General features: G+C 41.8%; 1 protein-coding gene across 7 annotated transcripts in view; it reads left to right on the top strand.

The window, feature by feature from the left end:
• The first annotated feature begins 6,873 nt into the window (after positions 1-6,873).
• ALMS1 (ALMS1 centrosome and basal body associated protein) overlaps positions 6,874-17,288 on the top strand; it is a 190,545-nt gene continuing 180,130 nt past the window's right edge. For 2 of the 7 annotated variants that reach the window (XM_019969922.2, XM_019969923.2), the window contains exon 1: positions 6,879-7,322. In XM_019969922.2, the coding sequence (XP_019825481.2) occupies positions 7,032-7,322 (291 nt within the window). In that variant the 5' untranslated portion in view covers positions 6,879-7,031. Of the gene's footprint in view, positions 7,323-17,288 lie in introns of all 7 variants that reach the window. The other 5 variants (XM_019969921.2, XM_019969919.2, XR_002181716.2 and 2 more) reach the window with 4 other exon arrangements.

The raw sequence follows: 17,288 nt of genomic DNA, 5'->3' as shown, positions 1-17,288 counted from the left end.
AAAGAGACCCTGATGCTGGGAAAGATTGAGGGCAGGAGGAGAAGGGGGCAACAGAGGATGAGATGGTTGGATGGCATCACTGACTCAATGGACATGATGAGTCTGAACAAACTCCGGGAGATAGTGAAGGACAGGGAAGCCTGGAGTGCTACAGTTCATGTGGTTGCAAAGAGCTGGACACGACTTTTCAGTCGCCAAGTCTTAATAATAAAGTCAGAGAGAAATGTTTGCAGCATCTTTTTCAGTTGTATTAATCTTGTTGTGGGAATTTCATTCACTGAGGACATACACAGAGAAAGTCAGCTTTCCCTCCTGGGAGTTCTCTCAAGTTGTCTGTGAGTCTCTGCTCGCCTCATTTGCTTGGTTTCTGGGTATCTTTCTCAGGGAAATATGAGCCACTGGAGGCCTGACCATTTTAAGCATCTGAAAACCTCTAACAATTTGATTCAATGTACAGGGTAAGTTAGTAGGAGTGTATAAGCCTGACATTCACGTAAGAAGCAGTACTCTAGTAGGGGTACAGACTATACTGGGAGTACAAGTATTATTACGTGTATCGGGAGCAAGCCAGTAGTTTGTCCCTCAAGATGGGCAGATTTCTTGGTTAAGTAAAATAGGTTTCTGCAAAGTGGGCTCCAGTATTTCTGAAGAGAACAAACTGACTATTGGAGCAAGGATAGCCCCAATATTAGTTGCCATTCCTGATAAGCTAGGTTTTTCTAATAAGGTTGTAATACCCTCAGAGAAGCCTGACAGGTTACAGTACCTGGGGTCGCAAAGAGCTGGACATGACTGGATGATCTTCACCCTCAGAGAAACATTTTGTTGAGGTGTAGATCAAGGTCTGATTTTTACAAGATTGAAGTCTGGGATTAATTACATGAGAAAAGCTTAAGAACCAGAAGGGGCCTATAGAGGAAAATTTACACTATGAAGTGCTTAAAAGTGCAGCTACTGAATTTTGTCAATAGCCAGTTTAATTAAGAGCATAGCTATGGTTTGAGAAATATATACAAGTATTGCTTTTCTTAAGCAGCAGAAAAGTACAGGGAGTCAAAAGTAAAAAGATGCAGATAAGGTAGTGCGGGGAGCCGGTGAGGCATTCTGCTCATGACAAAGGTCATGAGGAAGGAGGCTCGGCATACGCAAAGGCGGGATCGAGCCTCAGGAGTCCCCCCGGATATTCTCGAGCATTTTCCCCCAAAAAACCAGAGTCTGCCTACTTTATTGCTTTGTGCTCTCACCTCTGACTTTACTGGGGGCTGTCCCCTACCACCATCTCTCTCTCTCTGTCAAAGAGTTAACTTACAGCTCCAATTAATAAAGTTCCTGGGCAATTAGGAGTGTTTAAATCCAAACCCCTCAGATGGCTCTCTAACTCGCCTGACAAGTTTACCCAGACTCCTGCAGCTATGCATACGATTGTTTACAGTCTCCTAGCCTCCAGAGGCACGGGAAGCTTAAGATATTCAAATAGCTTAGAGCCTCTCAGAGAGTTAAAAACTGTCAGAATAAACTAGTAAAGGATTTCATTGATGAGTCAATGCTTGTTGCCAAGTTTTCACATCCCCTGAATTGTATCCTTGAATGTGTATTAATTAATAGTTGGTATATAGAAAAAATAAGTAGTGGCCTTGGTGTTAGTAACTTTAGACCCTTAAGGTAATAAATTCTTTTCTTTGTTGTAAGCCCATTACACATCCGCCCTATAGGAATGCAATTTTATCTTTGGAAGATGGTGCCAAACCTTAAAATAATTACTCTTAGAGAAAATAAGTCTTTGTTGATAAGTCCTTGTCAAGAGGCATAAAATGTTAGTAGGCCTTCTGGCCAGAAGATGATGTAAATCACCTAAACCATTTGTATACGATAAATTTGCAGGAAAGAAACCCTGGTTTTTGATAGGGGTCAAAGACTGCTGACTTTACATCCCCTATTATCCTCTATGTGTAACTTAGGGTATAAAAGCCCCTGTTAAAAATAAAGCTACGGGCCTTGTTCACCAGCGCTTGGTCTCTCCATGTCATTCTTCCCTTTAACTTCCAGCTGAGTCTCCATCTGGAGCGCGGAACCCACCACGCTTACTAATTATGCCTGGGCTTCTAAGACCCACTCGAGCAGGTGTCTAGGGTGAGGCACCTTCCGGTATTCGAGAGGGCGCCTGCGGCCTACGTAAGTGGTGCAAACTTCTTGTCTTGAAGTTTTATTGGTCTCCCGCGTAAACCAAACTACTCAGCTTCTTTTCTCCACTGAATTTTCCTACTGAGCTATCCTCATTCTATTGTTCTCTATATCTCTAATTAGCATATAAATAGTCACCTAGGCCGTCTCTCCTTCGAATACCCTGGATCAGCTGGGGCTGGTCCCCAGCAAGGTAGATCATATTGAGAAATCATTTTGTTAGTTGTCAAAGTACAATAATAGGCAAGATTAGTGGTAGGGTGAAGGATGCTGAAGAATCAGAAAAGTAATCTTGTTTTGTTGTCATGGGCACAAGCTGTCCACTTCTATAATCAGCAGCCTCTGGAGAATTCCCAAGAATCTTCAGTTTGAGGTCTTCTAATGGAATGGATGTCCTGTAGTCAGGAAAAAATGATGCTTATATTTTTGGCTGAGAAACATGGACCCAAGATCAATGCCTTGGAATTTCACTGCTGGTCCACTTGTTAGCAGTACCTAATCAGGTCTTTTCCATTGAGGTTCAAGGGAAGTTTTCTTCTGATATTTTTTCAGAAAGATCAAATTTCCAGGTTTCAGATCATGCAAAAGTTACTTAGGTGGATGCTTTGGAAATGCAGATTCTACCTATTGTTTATAAAGCAGGAATTATTATGTGGGCCCCTGGAGCAATTAGTCATATCAGATTGTATCAAGGTAGAATTTAGTATTGAAAGTAGTTCCTAAATACAGGAGGCAGTCTATCCTTAATTCAGAAGGAGATACATACATCCTGCTGCTAAGTCACTTCAGTCGTGTCCGACTCTGTGCGGCAGCCCACCAGGCTCCTCCGTCCCTGGGATTCTCCAGGCAAGAATACTGGAGTGGGTTGCCATCTCCTTCTCCAATGCATGAAAGTGAAAAGTGAAAGTGAAGTCACTCAGTCGTGCACGACTCTTAGCGACCCCATGGACTGCAGCCTAGAGAGGTTCATGTTATTGCTATCAAGGTAAATAGAAGTTCTTTGGGCCTTGGAAGTTTGAAGATTTCTGAAAGATTTGATAATTAGTTTTATAATTCCACTAGTTCTCTTTATTTTTCCTGACATTTGTGGATGATAAGGACAGTGGGGTTTCTAGGTAAATGGTAAAGTTTTACAGAATTACTTAATAACAGATTCAACGAAATGTGTGATCCTGTTACTGGAGAGGTACATCGAGATTTCTCAAGTCAAAATATAAAATAAAGCAATTTTTCCCCTATCATTAAAGCCATAGCTCTCCAGCAAGAAAAAGCCAGAACCCACCATAAGAAGAATTGTACTTATATGTACTCAAAGTTCATTTAGAGGTGGTCCAAGGAGTCCTGAGGCTTTGGGCCTCCATATGCTATCTTTATGGTTTTCCCAGGATTGTGTCATTGGCAGATAGGACCTTCAATCTTGGCAAAGCCCCTAAATTATGCCACAACTGTTGGTTGTGCCCTGCCCCTTTCCCTCCTGTTACAATACCGAGAAGAATTTTTGCTGGACTTCACTTTGTGTCTGTCTCCTTAGATAACAACAAGGGATCTCAAGATTCTTTAATTTCCCATTCATTTTATAGGCGTTCTTAAGGGATAGGGAAATCTTTGTTTTTAAAGCATTTAAAAATCATTGACTAACCCCCAAACATCATCTTTCAGGATTTGGAATAGCTCAACCGGAATTCCATCACCTCCACTAGCTTTGTTCATAGAGATGCTTTGTAAGGCCCACTTGACTTCACATTCCAGGATGTCTGGCTCTAGGTCAGTGATCACACCATCGTGATTATCTGGGTCGTGAAGATCTTTTTTGTACAGTTCTTCTGTGTATTCTTGCCATCTCTTCTTAATATCTTCTGCTTCTGTTAGGTCCCTACCATTTCTGTCCTTTATCGAGCTCATCTTTGCATGAAATATTCCTTTGGTATCTCTGATTTTCTTGAAGAGATCCCTAGTCTTTCCCATTCTGTTGTTTTCCTCTATTTCTTTGCATTGATCACTGAAGAAGGCTTTCTTATCTCTTCTTGCTATTCTTTGGAACTCTGCATTCGGATGTTTATATCTTTCCTTTTCTCCTTTGCTTTTCGCTTCTCCTCTTTTCACAGCTATTTGTAAGGCCTCCCCAGACAGCCATTTTGCTTTTTTTGCATTTCTTTTCCATGGGGATGGTCTTGATCCCTGTCTCCTGTACAATGTCACGAACCTCATTCCATAGTTCATCAGGACTCTATCTATCAGATCTAGTCCCTTAAATCTATTTCTCACTTCCACTGTATAATCATAAGGGATTTGATTTAGGTCATACCTGAATGGTCTAGTGGTTTTCCCTACTTTCTTCAGTTTAAGTCTGAATTTGGCAATAAGGAGTTCATGGTCTGAGCCACAGTCAGCTCCTGGTCTTGTTTTTGCTGACTGTATAGAGCTTTTCCATCTTTGGCTGCAAAGAATATAATCAATCTGATTTCAGTGTTGACCATCTGGTGATGTGCATGTATAGAGTCTTCTCTTGTGTTGTTGGAAGAGGGTGTTTGTTATGACCAGTGCATTTTCTTGGCAAAACTCTATTAGTCTTTGCCCTGCTTCATTCTCTATTCCAAGGCCAAATTTGCCTGTTACTCCAGGTGTTTCTTGACTTCCTACTTTTGCATTCCAGTCCCCTATAATGAAAAGGACATCGTTTTTGGGTGTTAGTTCTAAAAAGGTCTTGTAGGTCTTCATAGAACCGTTCAACTTCAGCTTCTTCAGCATTACTGGTTGGGGCATAGACTTGGATTACTGTGATATTGAATGATTTGCCTTGGAAACGAACAGAGATCATTCTGTCGTTTTTGAGATTGCATCCAAGTACTGCATTTCGGACTCTTTTGTTGACCATGATGGCCACTCCATTTCTTCTGAGAGATTCCTGCCCACATTAGTAGATATAATGGTCATCTGAGTTAAATTCACCCATTCCAGTCCATTTCAGTTCTCTGATTCCTAGAATGCCGACATTCACTCTTGCCATCTCTTGTTTGACCACTTCCAATTTGCCTTGATTCATGGACCTGACATTCCAGGTTCCTATGCAATATTGCTTTTTACAGCATTGGACCTTGCTTCTATCACCAGTTACATCCACAGCTGGGTATTCTTTTTGCTTTGGCTCCATCCCTTCATTCTTTCTGGAGTTATTTCTCCACTGATCTCCAGTAGCATATTGGGCACCTACTGACCTGGGGAGTTTCTCTTTCAGTATCCTATCATTTTGCCTTTTCATACTGTTCATGGGGTTCTCAAGGCAAGAATACTGAAGTGGTTTGCCATTTCCTTCTCCAGTGGACCACATTCTGTCAGATCTCTCCACCATGACTCGCCCATCTTGAGTTGCCCCACGGGCATGGCTTAGTTTCATTGAGTTAGACAAGGCTGTGGTCCTAGTGTGATTAGATTGACTAGTTTTCTGTGAGTATGTGTTTGCCCTCTGATGCCCTCTTGCAACACCTACCGTCTTACTTGGGTTTCTCTTACCTTGGGCGGGGGCTATCTCTTCACGGCTGCTCCAGCAAAGCCCAGCCATTGATGCTTTTGAACTGTGGTGTTGGAGAAGACTCTTGAGAGTCCCTGGGACTGCAAGGAGATCCAACCAGTCCATTCTAAAGGAGATCAGCCCTGGGATTTCTTTGGAAGGAATGATGCTAAAGCTGAAACTCCAGTACTTTGGGCACCTCATACGAAGAGTTGACTCATTGGAAAAGACTCTGATGCTGGGAGGGATTGGGGGCTGGAGGAGAAGGGGACGACAGAGGATGAGCTGGCTGGATGGCATCACTGACTCGATGGACGTGAGTCTGGGTGAACTCTGGGAGTTGGTGATTGACAGGGAGGCCTGGCGTGCTGCGATTCATGGGGTCGCAAAGAGTCAGACATGACTGAGCGACTGATCTGATCTGAACCCCCAAACATATATATTATCAGTATAAATATTTCTACTTTATTCTTTATTAGCTGTAGGTCTGGGCAAAGGCAATTACTGGACTTACAGAAGACCTGGGATGGCATTGCCAGCCACTTATAAGGTAAGAGACTTTGGCCAAGTTATTCTTCTCAGCCTTAGATTCTTCAAATACAAAATGGTTATAACACTTGTCTCCCAAATCTGTAAGCATTTACCGTTACTATTCAGTAGTCAACAAATAATACCTACCACTACCCCTTCACAAGTTATCTCCCTTAATTATCAGAACCATCCTATACAAGGGCCTATTACCCTCATTTCAAAGAGGGTTAGTCTCAGTGCTGTTAGAGGCCATGTTAGGATTCAAGCTCCCATCTTTTTGATACCAAAGTCCAGTTCTTACTTAACCCCTCTACTGCCTCTGACGCTTTTCCGCTGTTGGGTTCAAGTGCCCATAGTACATTGAAAACTTTGAAGAATTTATAGTTTGCAGGTTTGATTATTTTGGGTTTGTCCCAGAGTCTGATTGCCCCTCGGGGCAGGGGAAAATTCAGTTTTGGCTCGGCCCAGTCGAGGACTAGATTCTTCCCCATTCCGACAGGAGCCCTGTCTGGGTTTATTGTGAGCTTACAGTACTGTGAGCGAGACCACAGCCAGTGACGGGGACTAGGCGTCGGCTTAGCCAGCCCGCCGCTCAGCGCCGCAGGCCTTCCCGCCGGCCCCTTCGGGCGTCCTTAGCAACGGGCGCTCACTCCCTGCCCCGCCCTGTCCTCCCAACACCCAGCCCCGCGCAAGGCGTCGGCGGTCTTTGCGCCTGCGCGCAGCCAAAACCGCCAGTCGTTTATTTTCCCCTCCCTTCCCTCTCCCCTCCCCTCTCCTCCTCCTCCTCCACCTCCTAGAGCGAGACGCCAATATGGAGCCTGAGGACCTACCGTGGCCCGGCGAGCTCGAGGAGGAGGAGGAGGAGGAGGGGGCGGAGAACTTGGACGAGGACGAGGTGGTGATGGTGGAGGAGATGGAGGAAGAGGAGAGACGGGAGCCGGAGGCGGATTTTAACTATGAGAGCCAGCGTCGAGAGAGTACGGACGAGGAGGACGACGAGGAGGCCAAAGCCTGGCTGCAAGCGCACCCCGGCGCCACTTTGCCTCAGGCGTCTCTCCCAAGGCACCGCTATTCGGAGAGCGAGCTGACCAGCCCCGGGAAGGTGAGCTGGCCGGGGAGAGGTATGGGCCGCCGTCGGGCAGGTGGTCCCTGAGCGCTTTGCATGTTCCCTGCCGTCTGCCTCCTGCTCGCCGCCCGTCACGGTGCCTGACAATAGTACGTGTGCTTTTAAAGGCTTGTAGGGGCCTTGTCGCTTCCTGGGCCCCGACTCTTGCCGAGTACTCCAAGTCTCCCGTCCTTTCAGGCAAAGATCTCTCTTGTTCCCCCGCCCCAGGCCCCGGGCTTTTTGAATTACACCAGGGGTTCAGAGGAGTCAGTACTGTGGTTTCAGAAACGCTGTTGGGAGGAGGTGGGGCTTGTCCCCTGAGGGAGAGGAAAAGAGCGGTGTAGGAAAGGAGAGAATGGTTGTCCAGGGACTCTGTTGTTTTGGAGACAGAAGATTATCTGCCTGAAGGGCGGAACTCCGCTTGAGAGAGCAGTGTGGATTCTGTACGACAGTTCAATCGCTCAGTCGTGTCCGACTCTTTGCGACCCCATGGACTGCTGCACGCTTCCCTGTCCATCACCAACTCCCGGAGCTTGCTGAAATTCATGTCCATTGAGTCAGTGATGCCATCCAACCATCTCATCCTCTGTCGTCCCCTTCTCCTGCGTTCAGTCTTTCCCAGCATCAGGGTCTTTTCTAAGGAGTCAGTACTTCGCATCAGGTGTTCGAAGTATTGGAGCTTCAGCATCAGTCCTTCCAATGAATATTTAGGACTGATTTCCTTTAGGATTGACTGGTTGATCTCCTTGCAGTCCAAGGGACTCTCAAGAGTCTTCTTCAACACCACAGTTCAAAAGCATCAATCCTTTGGCGCTCAGCTTTCTTTATAGCCCAACTCTCACATCTGTACATGACTACTGAAAAAACCATAGCTTTGACTAGACGGACCTTTTTTCGTCAAAGTGATGTCTCTGCCTTTTACTGTGCTGTCTAGGTTGGTCATAGCTTTTCTTCCAAGGAGCAAGCGTCTTTTAATTTCATGGCTGCAATCATCACCTGCAGTGATTTTGAAACCCAAGTTTTCATTGTTTCCCCATTCAGTAAGCTACCTGAATAGTAATCTCTAGTGGTTTCTGGCCAATTGTGCTTCTTCAGCTTCTTTGTAGCCCTAAAGGGGTCCCTAGCAGGTAGGAGGGGCTTCGAAATACAGGAGGTTTATTATGCTGCAGCTCCCACCAGTCTGGAAAACTAGAAAGAGCTGATTTTTTGGCTGGCTTCTGAAGGTCATTTTGCAAATAACTGCATTTAATTGATTATTTTTTCAGGGAGAAAGGAAAGATATACAATTCGGATATCTAGTCATCAGACATTAAGTTTCTATTCTGTGAGAGGAACATTGTGGGGACAAAAAGAAGTCTAGGGTTTATTGTTCAAGACTGCTCGTTAGATAAGGTGTCAGCTGGGTAGAGTGAAACAAGATGCAACGATTGAAAAGACAGAGAAAAGACTATATAGACCTGTGCTGTTCAATACAGTAGTCATAGCAATGTCTGACTCTTTACATCTTAATTTGTTAAAATCAAGTGAAATTAAAAATTCAGTGCCTCTGTTGTACCAACCACTTTTTCAAGTGCTCGGTAGCCACGCTTGATTAGAGGCTGTGTAATTGGACAGTGCAGATGTAGAATAATTTCATCATTACAGAAAGTTCTACTGGACATTATTGCTGTAGGCTGTTGATAATTAAAGAATAATAGTTGTTTTGCTTGGTAAATATTCCTGTCGGTACTCAATTCGTTGAGCATGTATTGAGCATTCATCATGGGCCACACATTATGCTTTATGCTGTGGCATTTTGATGAACGGAAATATTTGTTTTTTCTTTTTTCCTAGCGTATGCACTTTAAAGAGGGAGGCAGACAAAATTCAGTTGGTCGAAGAAAGAAAAGTAAAAATCGTATGTCCTAACATGCTTTGAAAACATTTAGTAAGGGAATCTGTTTTGTCAGTGAAGTTGGGGCAAGCTTCTCTGAGGAAGTTATGACAAGCTGAGGTCTGAAGACAGATCACAATTAAAGGGAAAAGAAGCTTTCCAGCTGAGGGAAAGCCACATGGAAAGGTACTGTAGGTAAGAGAGTATGGCGTTTTCAAGGAACCAGGAGCCAATAAGGGTTGATTACAGATTTCAAGGCTTTCTGTTCTATGTCAAGGATTTGGAAGCTTTATCCGTGGAAGTCATTGAAATGTTTTTAAACAAAGAAATACAGAATAAGATTTGTGTTTCAGGAAGATCACTTTGTAGCAGAGCAGAGAACAGCTTTGATGCCTGGGCTGGGTGGGGAGCAGCAATAATGTCAAGGATGCTAATTAATTAGGACATTGCAGTATTGCCGGGAACTGATGATATTTTGTAATAGGCACATGTTGGTGGATGTAGAAAAGTAGACTGATTCAAGAGGAATTTAAGAAGTAAAATAATCACAGTGGTACACTAATTTTACATTATTATTACACTAATAATGGATTAGATGTGGAACACGAGGGCAAGGAGGTGTCAGGTTATTGGATAAATGGTTGTGCCAAATATTGAAAAATGGCCAGGTTTATGGTAGAAGTGGTGGCCATGGGGTAGGGTGATGAGATGGTTGGGATGGGTGTTAAGATTATGGGTTTGGCTTTGGAGATCAGAGGAGGGATCTGGGCTAGACATTTCAAATTGTAAGTTATCTATATACATATGGACCAAAACTAAAGCCACACTTGTGGATAAGGTCTCGTAACTTTAATTTTGTTCTATGACTTCTTGTTTGAATAACTGTTAATATTTAATTTTAATATTTCTTGAAGATTTTAATTAAGCCCTTTTACTTCTTTACAGCCAATGTGACGAGATTATTCTTTTGTTTAGCAGTGATCTATCTGTGTAATAGAAGATACTGCTTTTTAGAGCCCGAGTATTTTTTCCGTAGAGGGTTGTTTTTGTTTTTTTTTTTGAGAGAAAGATATTCTCTTGTTTACCTTGGTGGGTTTATGAAGGTGTGGGTGATGTGCTGTATTAAAAGTAGTTTTAAAATGATATAAAATGTATTAAGATAATTTTTTTGCTCACTAATATGTTAAGATTTATTTACTAATATATTAAGATTTACTGGCATAAATTGGAAAAATGTTTAAAGGAGAGACTTCTATATTTCTTGCTAGAAATTTATGAACTATAAGTTTTTGAAAATGAGTTTGTTGTGTAGTATTTAATTCAGTGTCTTCAAAGGATGGGGCTTCCCAGGTGACTCAGTAGTAAAGAATCTACCCGCCAAGCAGGAGATGTGGGTTCCGTCCTTGGATTGGGACGATCCTGTGAAGAAGGAAATGGCAACCCACTCCAGTATTCTTGCCTGGGAAATTCCATGGACAGAGGAGCCCGGTAGGCTACAGTCCATGGGGTTGCAAAGAATCAGACATGATATAGTGACTGAACAGCAGCAGCATTCAAAGGAAGAGACCAAATGATGGGAGACATTAATTTCATTCAGGATAGCCTCAAGTTAAATGACAAAATTGTAATATTTGATTCACTCTCATGTCTCTGACAATAAGGATGTTCTAGTGGTAATTTGTAAGGTACTGATTAAGTTTGCAACTCCAAGTGATGACACCGAGCTAAGGTATGGAACTGTTTTAAGTTCAGTACAAAATGTGACCTGCCTTACAACCAAGTCTTAAAAAAAAAAAAAAAAAGATTTATTTTTAGCTGAGCTGGGTCTTTGTTGCTGTGGGAGGGCTTTCTCTAGCTGTGGTGAGTGAGGGCTAATCTTCATTGCTGTACGCCAACTTCTCATGGCAGTGTGCCGTCTTCTCATGGCAGCGGCTTTTCTTACTGTGGAGCACAGGCTCAGAGTTGGGGGGCTTCAGTAGTTGTGAGCACTGGCTTAGTTGCCTCTCGGCCTATGGGATCTTCCGGGACCAGGAATTGAACCCATGTACCCGGCATTGGCAAGCGGATTCTTAACCACTGGACCACCAGGGAAGTCCCACAACCAAGTCTTTTTAAGAGTTCAGGGAAGTGAGTGATTCAGAGCCTTTACTTTGGTGGTCTTATGCCAGGCCAGTCCTACAGACCATTCAACATGAACCGTTTCAGACGTCTCTGCTTTGTAATTCCTAAACCTAAATTTCTGAACTGTGCTAGGGAAAATAATTCAGTTCTGTGAATCGGTATCATAGAAGTTCTTGGTCTTCAACTTTTTTTGTTTTTAGTGTTATTATTTATTTACGATAGTCTTTTCTTCCAACTATATTGAGATATAATTGACATGAAGCACTTATAAGTTTAAGGTATATAGCATGGTTTGACTTACATACATCATAAAGTAATTATCACAAGTCGTCATTTCATGTGGCTTAGAAACATGAATAGAAAATAATTTTTTCCTGGTGATGAGAACTCAGCGTTTACTGTTAGCAGTGTTCATATATAGCATACAGCAGCGTTAATTTATTTGTCATGTTGTGCATTATATACTTAGTTCTTATTTATCTTATTATTGGAAGTTTGTGCCTTTTGACCACTTGGTCTCCAACTTTTAACTGGATCATCAAGAGTTCTTGGAAATATTTTTATGTTTCCTTCTTCAGATTCTTCTGCATTATCACCCTTATCCTCTGGCCTTCATCTAGTGTTCAGCATTCTCCTGTCAGCAGGTTATCATTTCTTAGGAGAGACGCTTAGGCCTGAACTCCTTCACCTTTCTAGTCCCCATCTCCAAATTTATCTACATTGTACAACTCTTAATCTTTTTTTTTTTTGCCTATTAGTACAGATTTTTTTCTTAGTATTAAAACTTTTTTGAGCTTGGGGATGAAAGCTGTCAGTTAGAATGTGTTTCTCTCTTAAGGAAGTGCTGAATTTTATCTTTAGATATTTGATAAATGATAGTTTTAAGTTAAATTGTTTTCTTGACTTTTTTGGTCAAATTTGAAGTCAGAATTATGATGTTTTTATGTGAGGTACTGGGAAGATTTTTTAATGTCTTGGAACAGTTTAAATAATATAAGACTTTCTTGCATGTTGGAAAAATAATAACTTGTGAAGCTACTGTGCCTATGGATTCCTTTCAGGGTTATAATTTGTATATACTGTCTCACTTTTTTTGAGTTGAAACTCTTAGTTGCTCAGTTGTGTCTGGCTGTTTGCAGCTCCAGGCTCCTCTGTCCATGGGATTGCTATTCCCTTCTCCAGGGGATCTTCCTGACCTAGGGATCGAACCTGGGTCTCTGGCATTGCAGGCAGATTCATTAACATCTTACCCACCGGGTAAGCCCCTTTTTTTGGGGGGGGGGGAGTTAATTTTGATAATTTATGATTTTTCTGGAAAATCATTTCAATAAGGATTTTTAGTTAATTATAATGAAGTGTTACATAGTATTCTTTATTTTTTCCATTGCATTTGTGATTATTTCCACTTCTCATTCCTAATGTTATGTATTTTATTTTCCTCTTGATCTGAATAACTATGGATATATTTTGTTAATTTTTTTCATCCAAGGAAACCGCTCTTATATTTAAGTTTAATTCTGTTGACTTTTTCACCATTTAGTTCGTTAATTTCAGCTCTCATCTTTTACTATTTCCCTAGGTTTATTTGATTTATTTAATTTTACTTAATGTGCTGAATGTTCAACCGGCTTATTTAAAAACATTCTAAACAGTTTTGTTGTGATATAATTTAAAAACCATGCAATTTACCCTGTATTTTACTGCACAGCTCAGTGGTTTTCAGTATATTAATGGATATGTGTAGCCATCACCACAATTTTAGAACAATTTTTTCACGACCTCAAAAAGAAACCCTATACACTTTCGCTATCGCCCCTCTTGCTTCCATTCCTCAAGGCAACTATTAATCTACTTTCCCTGTCTGTAGAGTTGCCTGTTCTGGTCATTTAATATAAATGGAATCATATAATATATGGTACATGTCACACGGATTCTGGATCTTAGTTCCCCCACCAGGGTTTGAACCCTGGCAGTGAGAGCATTGAGTCCTAGCCACTGCACCACCAATTCCAATGTGTGGTCTTTTATGACTGGCTTCTTTCACTTAGCATAATGTTTTTAGGAATCCATGAATATAACATCAATTTTTCATTCCTTTTTATGACTTAATAGTATTCCATTGTATGGATATACTATATTTGTTTATCCGTTATCAGTTGATGGACATTTGAGTTGTTTTCTGCCTGTTGTCTATCTCAAAATATTTGAAAATTCTCTTTGTGATTTTTTTTCATTGGTTGTTTAGAAGTCTGTTGCTTAATTTCTACATGTTTGTGAATTTCCTTAACTTCCTTCTGTTATAGATTTCTAATTTCATTCCATTTTGGCGGAGAATATACTTTCCATGATTTAAATTTTTTAAAAAATGTGAGGCTTGTGTTTATAACTGAATCACTGTGCTGTACAGCAGAAGTTAACACAACATTGTAAATTGCCTATTCATTAATAAAATAAAATTTTAAAACATTGAGGCTTGCTTTGTAACCTAACACGTTGTCTGTCCTGGAGATGTTCCGTGTATGCTGAGAAGAATGCATATTCTGCTGCTGTAGGATGGAATATTCTATAATGTAGTTTGCTTATAGGGTGTTCACATCTTATATTTCCTTGTTGATCTTCTCACAGGTGGCTATCCTTTTTTTTTTTTTTTTAATTATTAGTATTCTTTTTGGCTGCCCTGGATCTTTGTGGCAGCCCGTAGGCTTTCTCTAGCTGTGGTGAGTAGGGACTACTCTAGTTGCGCTGCTCAGGCCTCTCACTGTGGTGGCTTCTCCTGTTGCAGAGCGTGGGCTCTAGGTGTGTGGGCTTCAGAAGTTGTGGTGCCTGGGCTTAGTGGCCTCCCGGCTTGTGGTATTTTCCCAGACCAAGGATGGAACCTGTGTCCCCTGCTTTGGCAGATGGATTCTTAACCATTGGACCACTAGGGAAGTCCCAGTAGACTTTATTGGGAGCCGTTTTATGTTTAGCAAAAAGTTCAGAATTCCCATGTACCTCTTTTCCCTCCCCTGTTTTCTCTGTTATTAGCATCTTGTATTAGGCTGGCATATTTGTTACAGTTGGTAAGCCAATATTGATACATTGCTATTAATTATAAGTGTATGTTTTTATTAGAGTCCACTTTTTTGTACATTCTTTGGATTTTGACAAATGTATAATGACATATATCCACTATTTTACAGTATCACACAGAATAGTTTCACTGCCTAAAAAAAAATCCCCGTGTTCTGCTTATTTGTCCCTTCCCTCCTTCCTCTGAAACCCTGGCAGCTGCTGCTGTTTTTATTGTCTTTGTAGTTTAGCATTTTCCAGAAAGTCATGTGCTTAGAGTCATACAGTATGTAGCCTTTTAGGATGGCTTCTTTCACTTAGGAATATGCTTTTAAGGTTCTTCCATGTCTTTTCATGGTCTGGTGGCTTGTTTCTTTTTTTCTACCTTGATTTCTTTTTCTTTTCTTAAAAATTGTGGTAAAATATGTATACCATAAAATTTACTGGTTTAAGCTATAAATAAAATATATTTATTTTGGCTGAGCCTCGCAGCTTGCAGGATCTTAGTTCCACAACCAGGGATTGAACTTCGGGCCCTGGCAGTTAAAGCACTGAGTCCTAAACAGTGGGCTACCAGGGAATTTCCCCATTTTAACCAGGTTTAAGTGACATTAAGTACATTCACATTGTTTTATAATCTTTACCACCATCTATCTCCAGAACTTTTGCATCTTTACAAACTGAACCTCCAACATCTCTGCCTTATCTGAGTCTGATTCTGATCCTTGCTGTCTCTTTAACCTGCTTTTGTTTTTTGTAAAACAAAAAAGTTGTTTTTGTCGTTTATGTTTTGTAATTTGTGTGTGTGTGTGGAAAACCAGGCGTGTACCGAATGAATATGATATGCTAGGAACTGAAGTAAATAGCCTTTTAGTGTGAGGTTTCATAAGTTTATCTGGTTAGAGGTGATTTTGTGTTTGTTTGCTATAGCAGTAGGTGTCAAAGGCTAAAATTTCCTCTGATGGCCTTGCTTTTGTTCCGCCTGTTTTCTTTGGATTTCTCTAAGGACCTCTTAAATAAGATCTGGATGTGCTGTTCTTGCATTTGTGTACCATTCTCATCAGGAGCCGCGTTGATGTAGTGGTGAGGTATGGGCGGAGGGGAGGTGTTCTGTAGTCATATTGTGAGGTCTCAGTCTTTCTCTAGGCTGTGAGCTTCACTAGGGTTTCTCATTGGTTTCTCCTTAAATAAAATAAGAAAGCTAGGAGGGGGCTTGGAGTTGAATATTTCCCTTCCCCGGCATCACTTAGTCTCTGGTAAAACCCCAGTCTCTGGTAAAATAGTTTCTTTTGCAGGCAGGTCTTAAGGACAGAATGCTTCTAGACTTATTTCAAAACGACTACTTTTCCCTCTTCTCCTGCCACAGCAAGAGATTTTTCTCTAATCTTAACTGTGAAACCTGGTGCAGTTCCTGGAAGTAAAACTCCAAAAGTGTGGGAGCCCCTCTAAGACTTTCCCTGGACTTTTTAAATCTCAGAGTTCTCTATCCTGAGCCTCTAATAATTTGTCATTTACAATTTAGGCTTTCCTTCCCTGTCCTTCGTGGTGTCTGCTCTGGAACTCTGTCCCGTTAGTTGTGATTGTCTGTATCTGTTTGTCTGTCCCAGATTTGCTGGACTGTTCAGTTCAGTTCAATTGCTCAGTCGTGTCTGACTCTTTGTGACCCCGTGAATTGCAGCACGCCAGGCCTCCCTGTCCATCACCAACTCCTGGAGTTCACTCAAACTCACGTCCATCCAGTCGGTGATGCCATCCAGCCATGCCATCCTCTGTCGTCTCCTTCTCCTCCTGCCCCCAATCCCTCCCAGCATCAGAGTCTTTTCCAGTGAGTCAACTCTTTGCATGAGGTGGCCAAAGTATTGGAGTTTCAGCTTTAGCATTAGTCCTTCCAAAGAACACCCAGGGCTGATCTCCTTTAAAATGGACTGGTTGGGTCTCCTTGCAGTCCAAGGGACTCTTAAGAGTCTTCTCCTACACCACAGTTCAGAAGCATCAATTCTTAGGTGCTTAGCTTTCTTCACAGTCCAACTCTCACATCCATACATGACCACTTGACTAGACGGACCTTTGTTGGCAAAGAATGTCTCTGCTTTTGAATATGCTATCTAGGTTGGTCATAACTTTCCTTCCAAGCAGTAAGCGTCTTTTTAATTTCATGGCTGCAGTCGCCATCTGCCGTGATTTTGGAGCCCCCCAAAAATAAAGTCTGACACTGTTTCTACTGTTTCCCCATCTATTTCCCATGAAGTGATGGGACCAGATGCCATGATCTTAGTTTCCTGAATGTTGAGCTTTAAGCCACCTTTTTCACTCTCATCTTTCACTTTGATCAAGAGGCTTTTTAGTTCCTCTTCACTTTCTGCCATAAGGGTGGTGTTATCTGCATATCTGAAGTTACTGATATTTCTCCCGGCAATCTTGATTCCGGCAGCGTTTTTCATGATGCACTCTGCATATAAGTTAAATAAGCAGGGTGACAATATACAGCCTTGACGTATTCCTTTTCCTATTTGGAACCAGTCTGTTGTTCCATGTCCAGTTCTAACTGTTGCTTCCTGACCTGCATATAGGTTTCTCAGGAGGCAGATAAGGTGGTCTGGTATTCCCATCTCTTTAAGAATTTTCCACAGTTTATTGTGATCCACACAGTCAAAGGCTTTGGCATAGTCAATAAAGCAGAAATAGATGTTTTTCTGGAACTCTCTTGCTTTTTCCATGATCCAGAGGATGTTGGCAATTTGATCTCTGGTTCCTCTGCATTTTCTAAAACGAGCTTGAACATCTGGAAGTTCACGGTTCATGTACTGCTGAAGCCTGGCTTGGAGAATTTTGAGCATTACTTTACTAGCGTGTGAGATGAGTGCAATTGTGCGGTAGTTTGAGCATTCTTTGGCATTGCCTTTCTTTGGGATTGGAATGAA

Source organism: Bos indicus, chromosome 11, assembly GCF_029378745.1.
Source record: "Bos indicus isolate NIAB-ARS_2022 breed Sahiwal x Tharparkar chromosome 11, NIAB-ARS_B.indTharparkar_mat_pri_1.0, whole genome shotgun sequence".
Taxonomy (NCBI): Eukaryota; Metazoa; Chordata; class Mammalia; order Artiodactyla; family Bovidae; genus Bos; species Bos indicus.
This window is presented reverse-complemented; position numbering and strand designations above follow the sequence as displayed.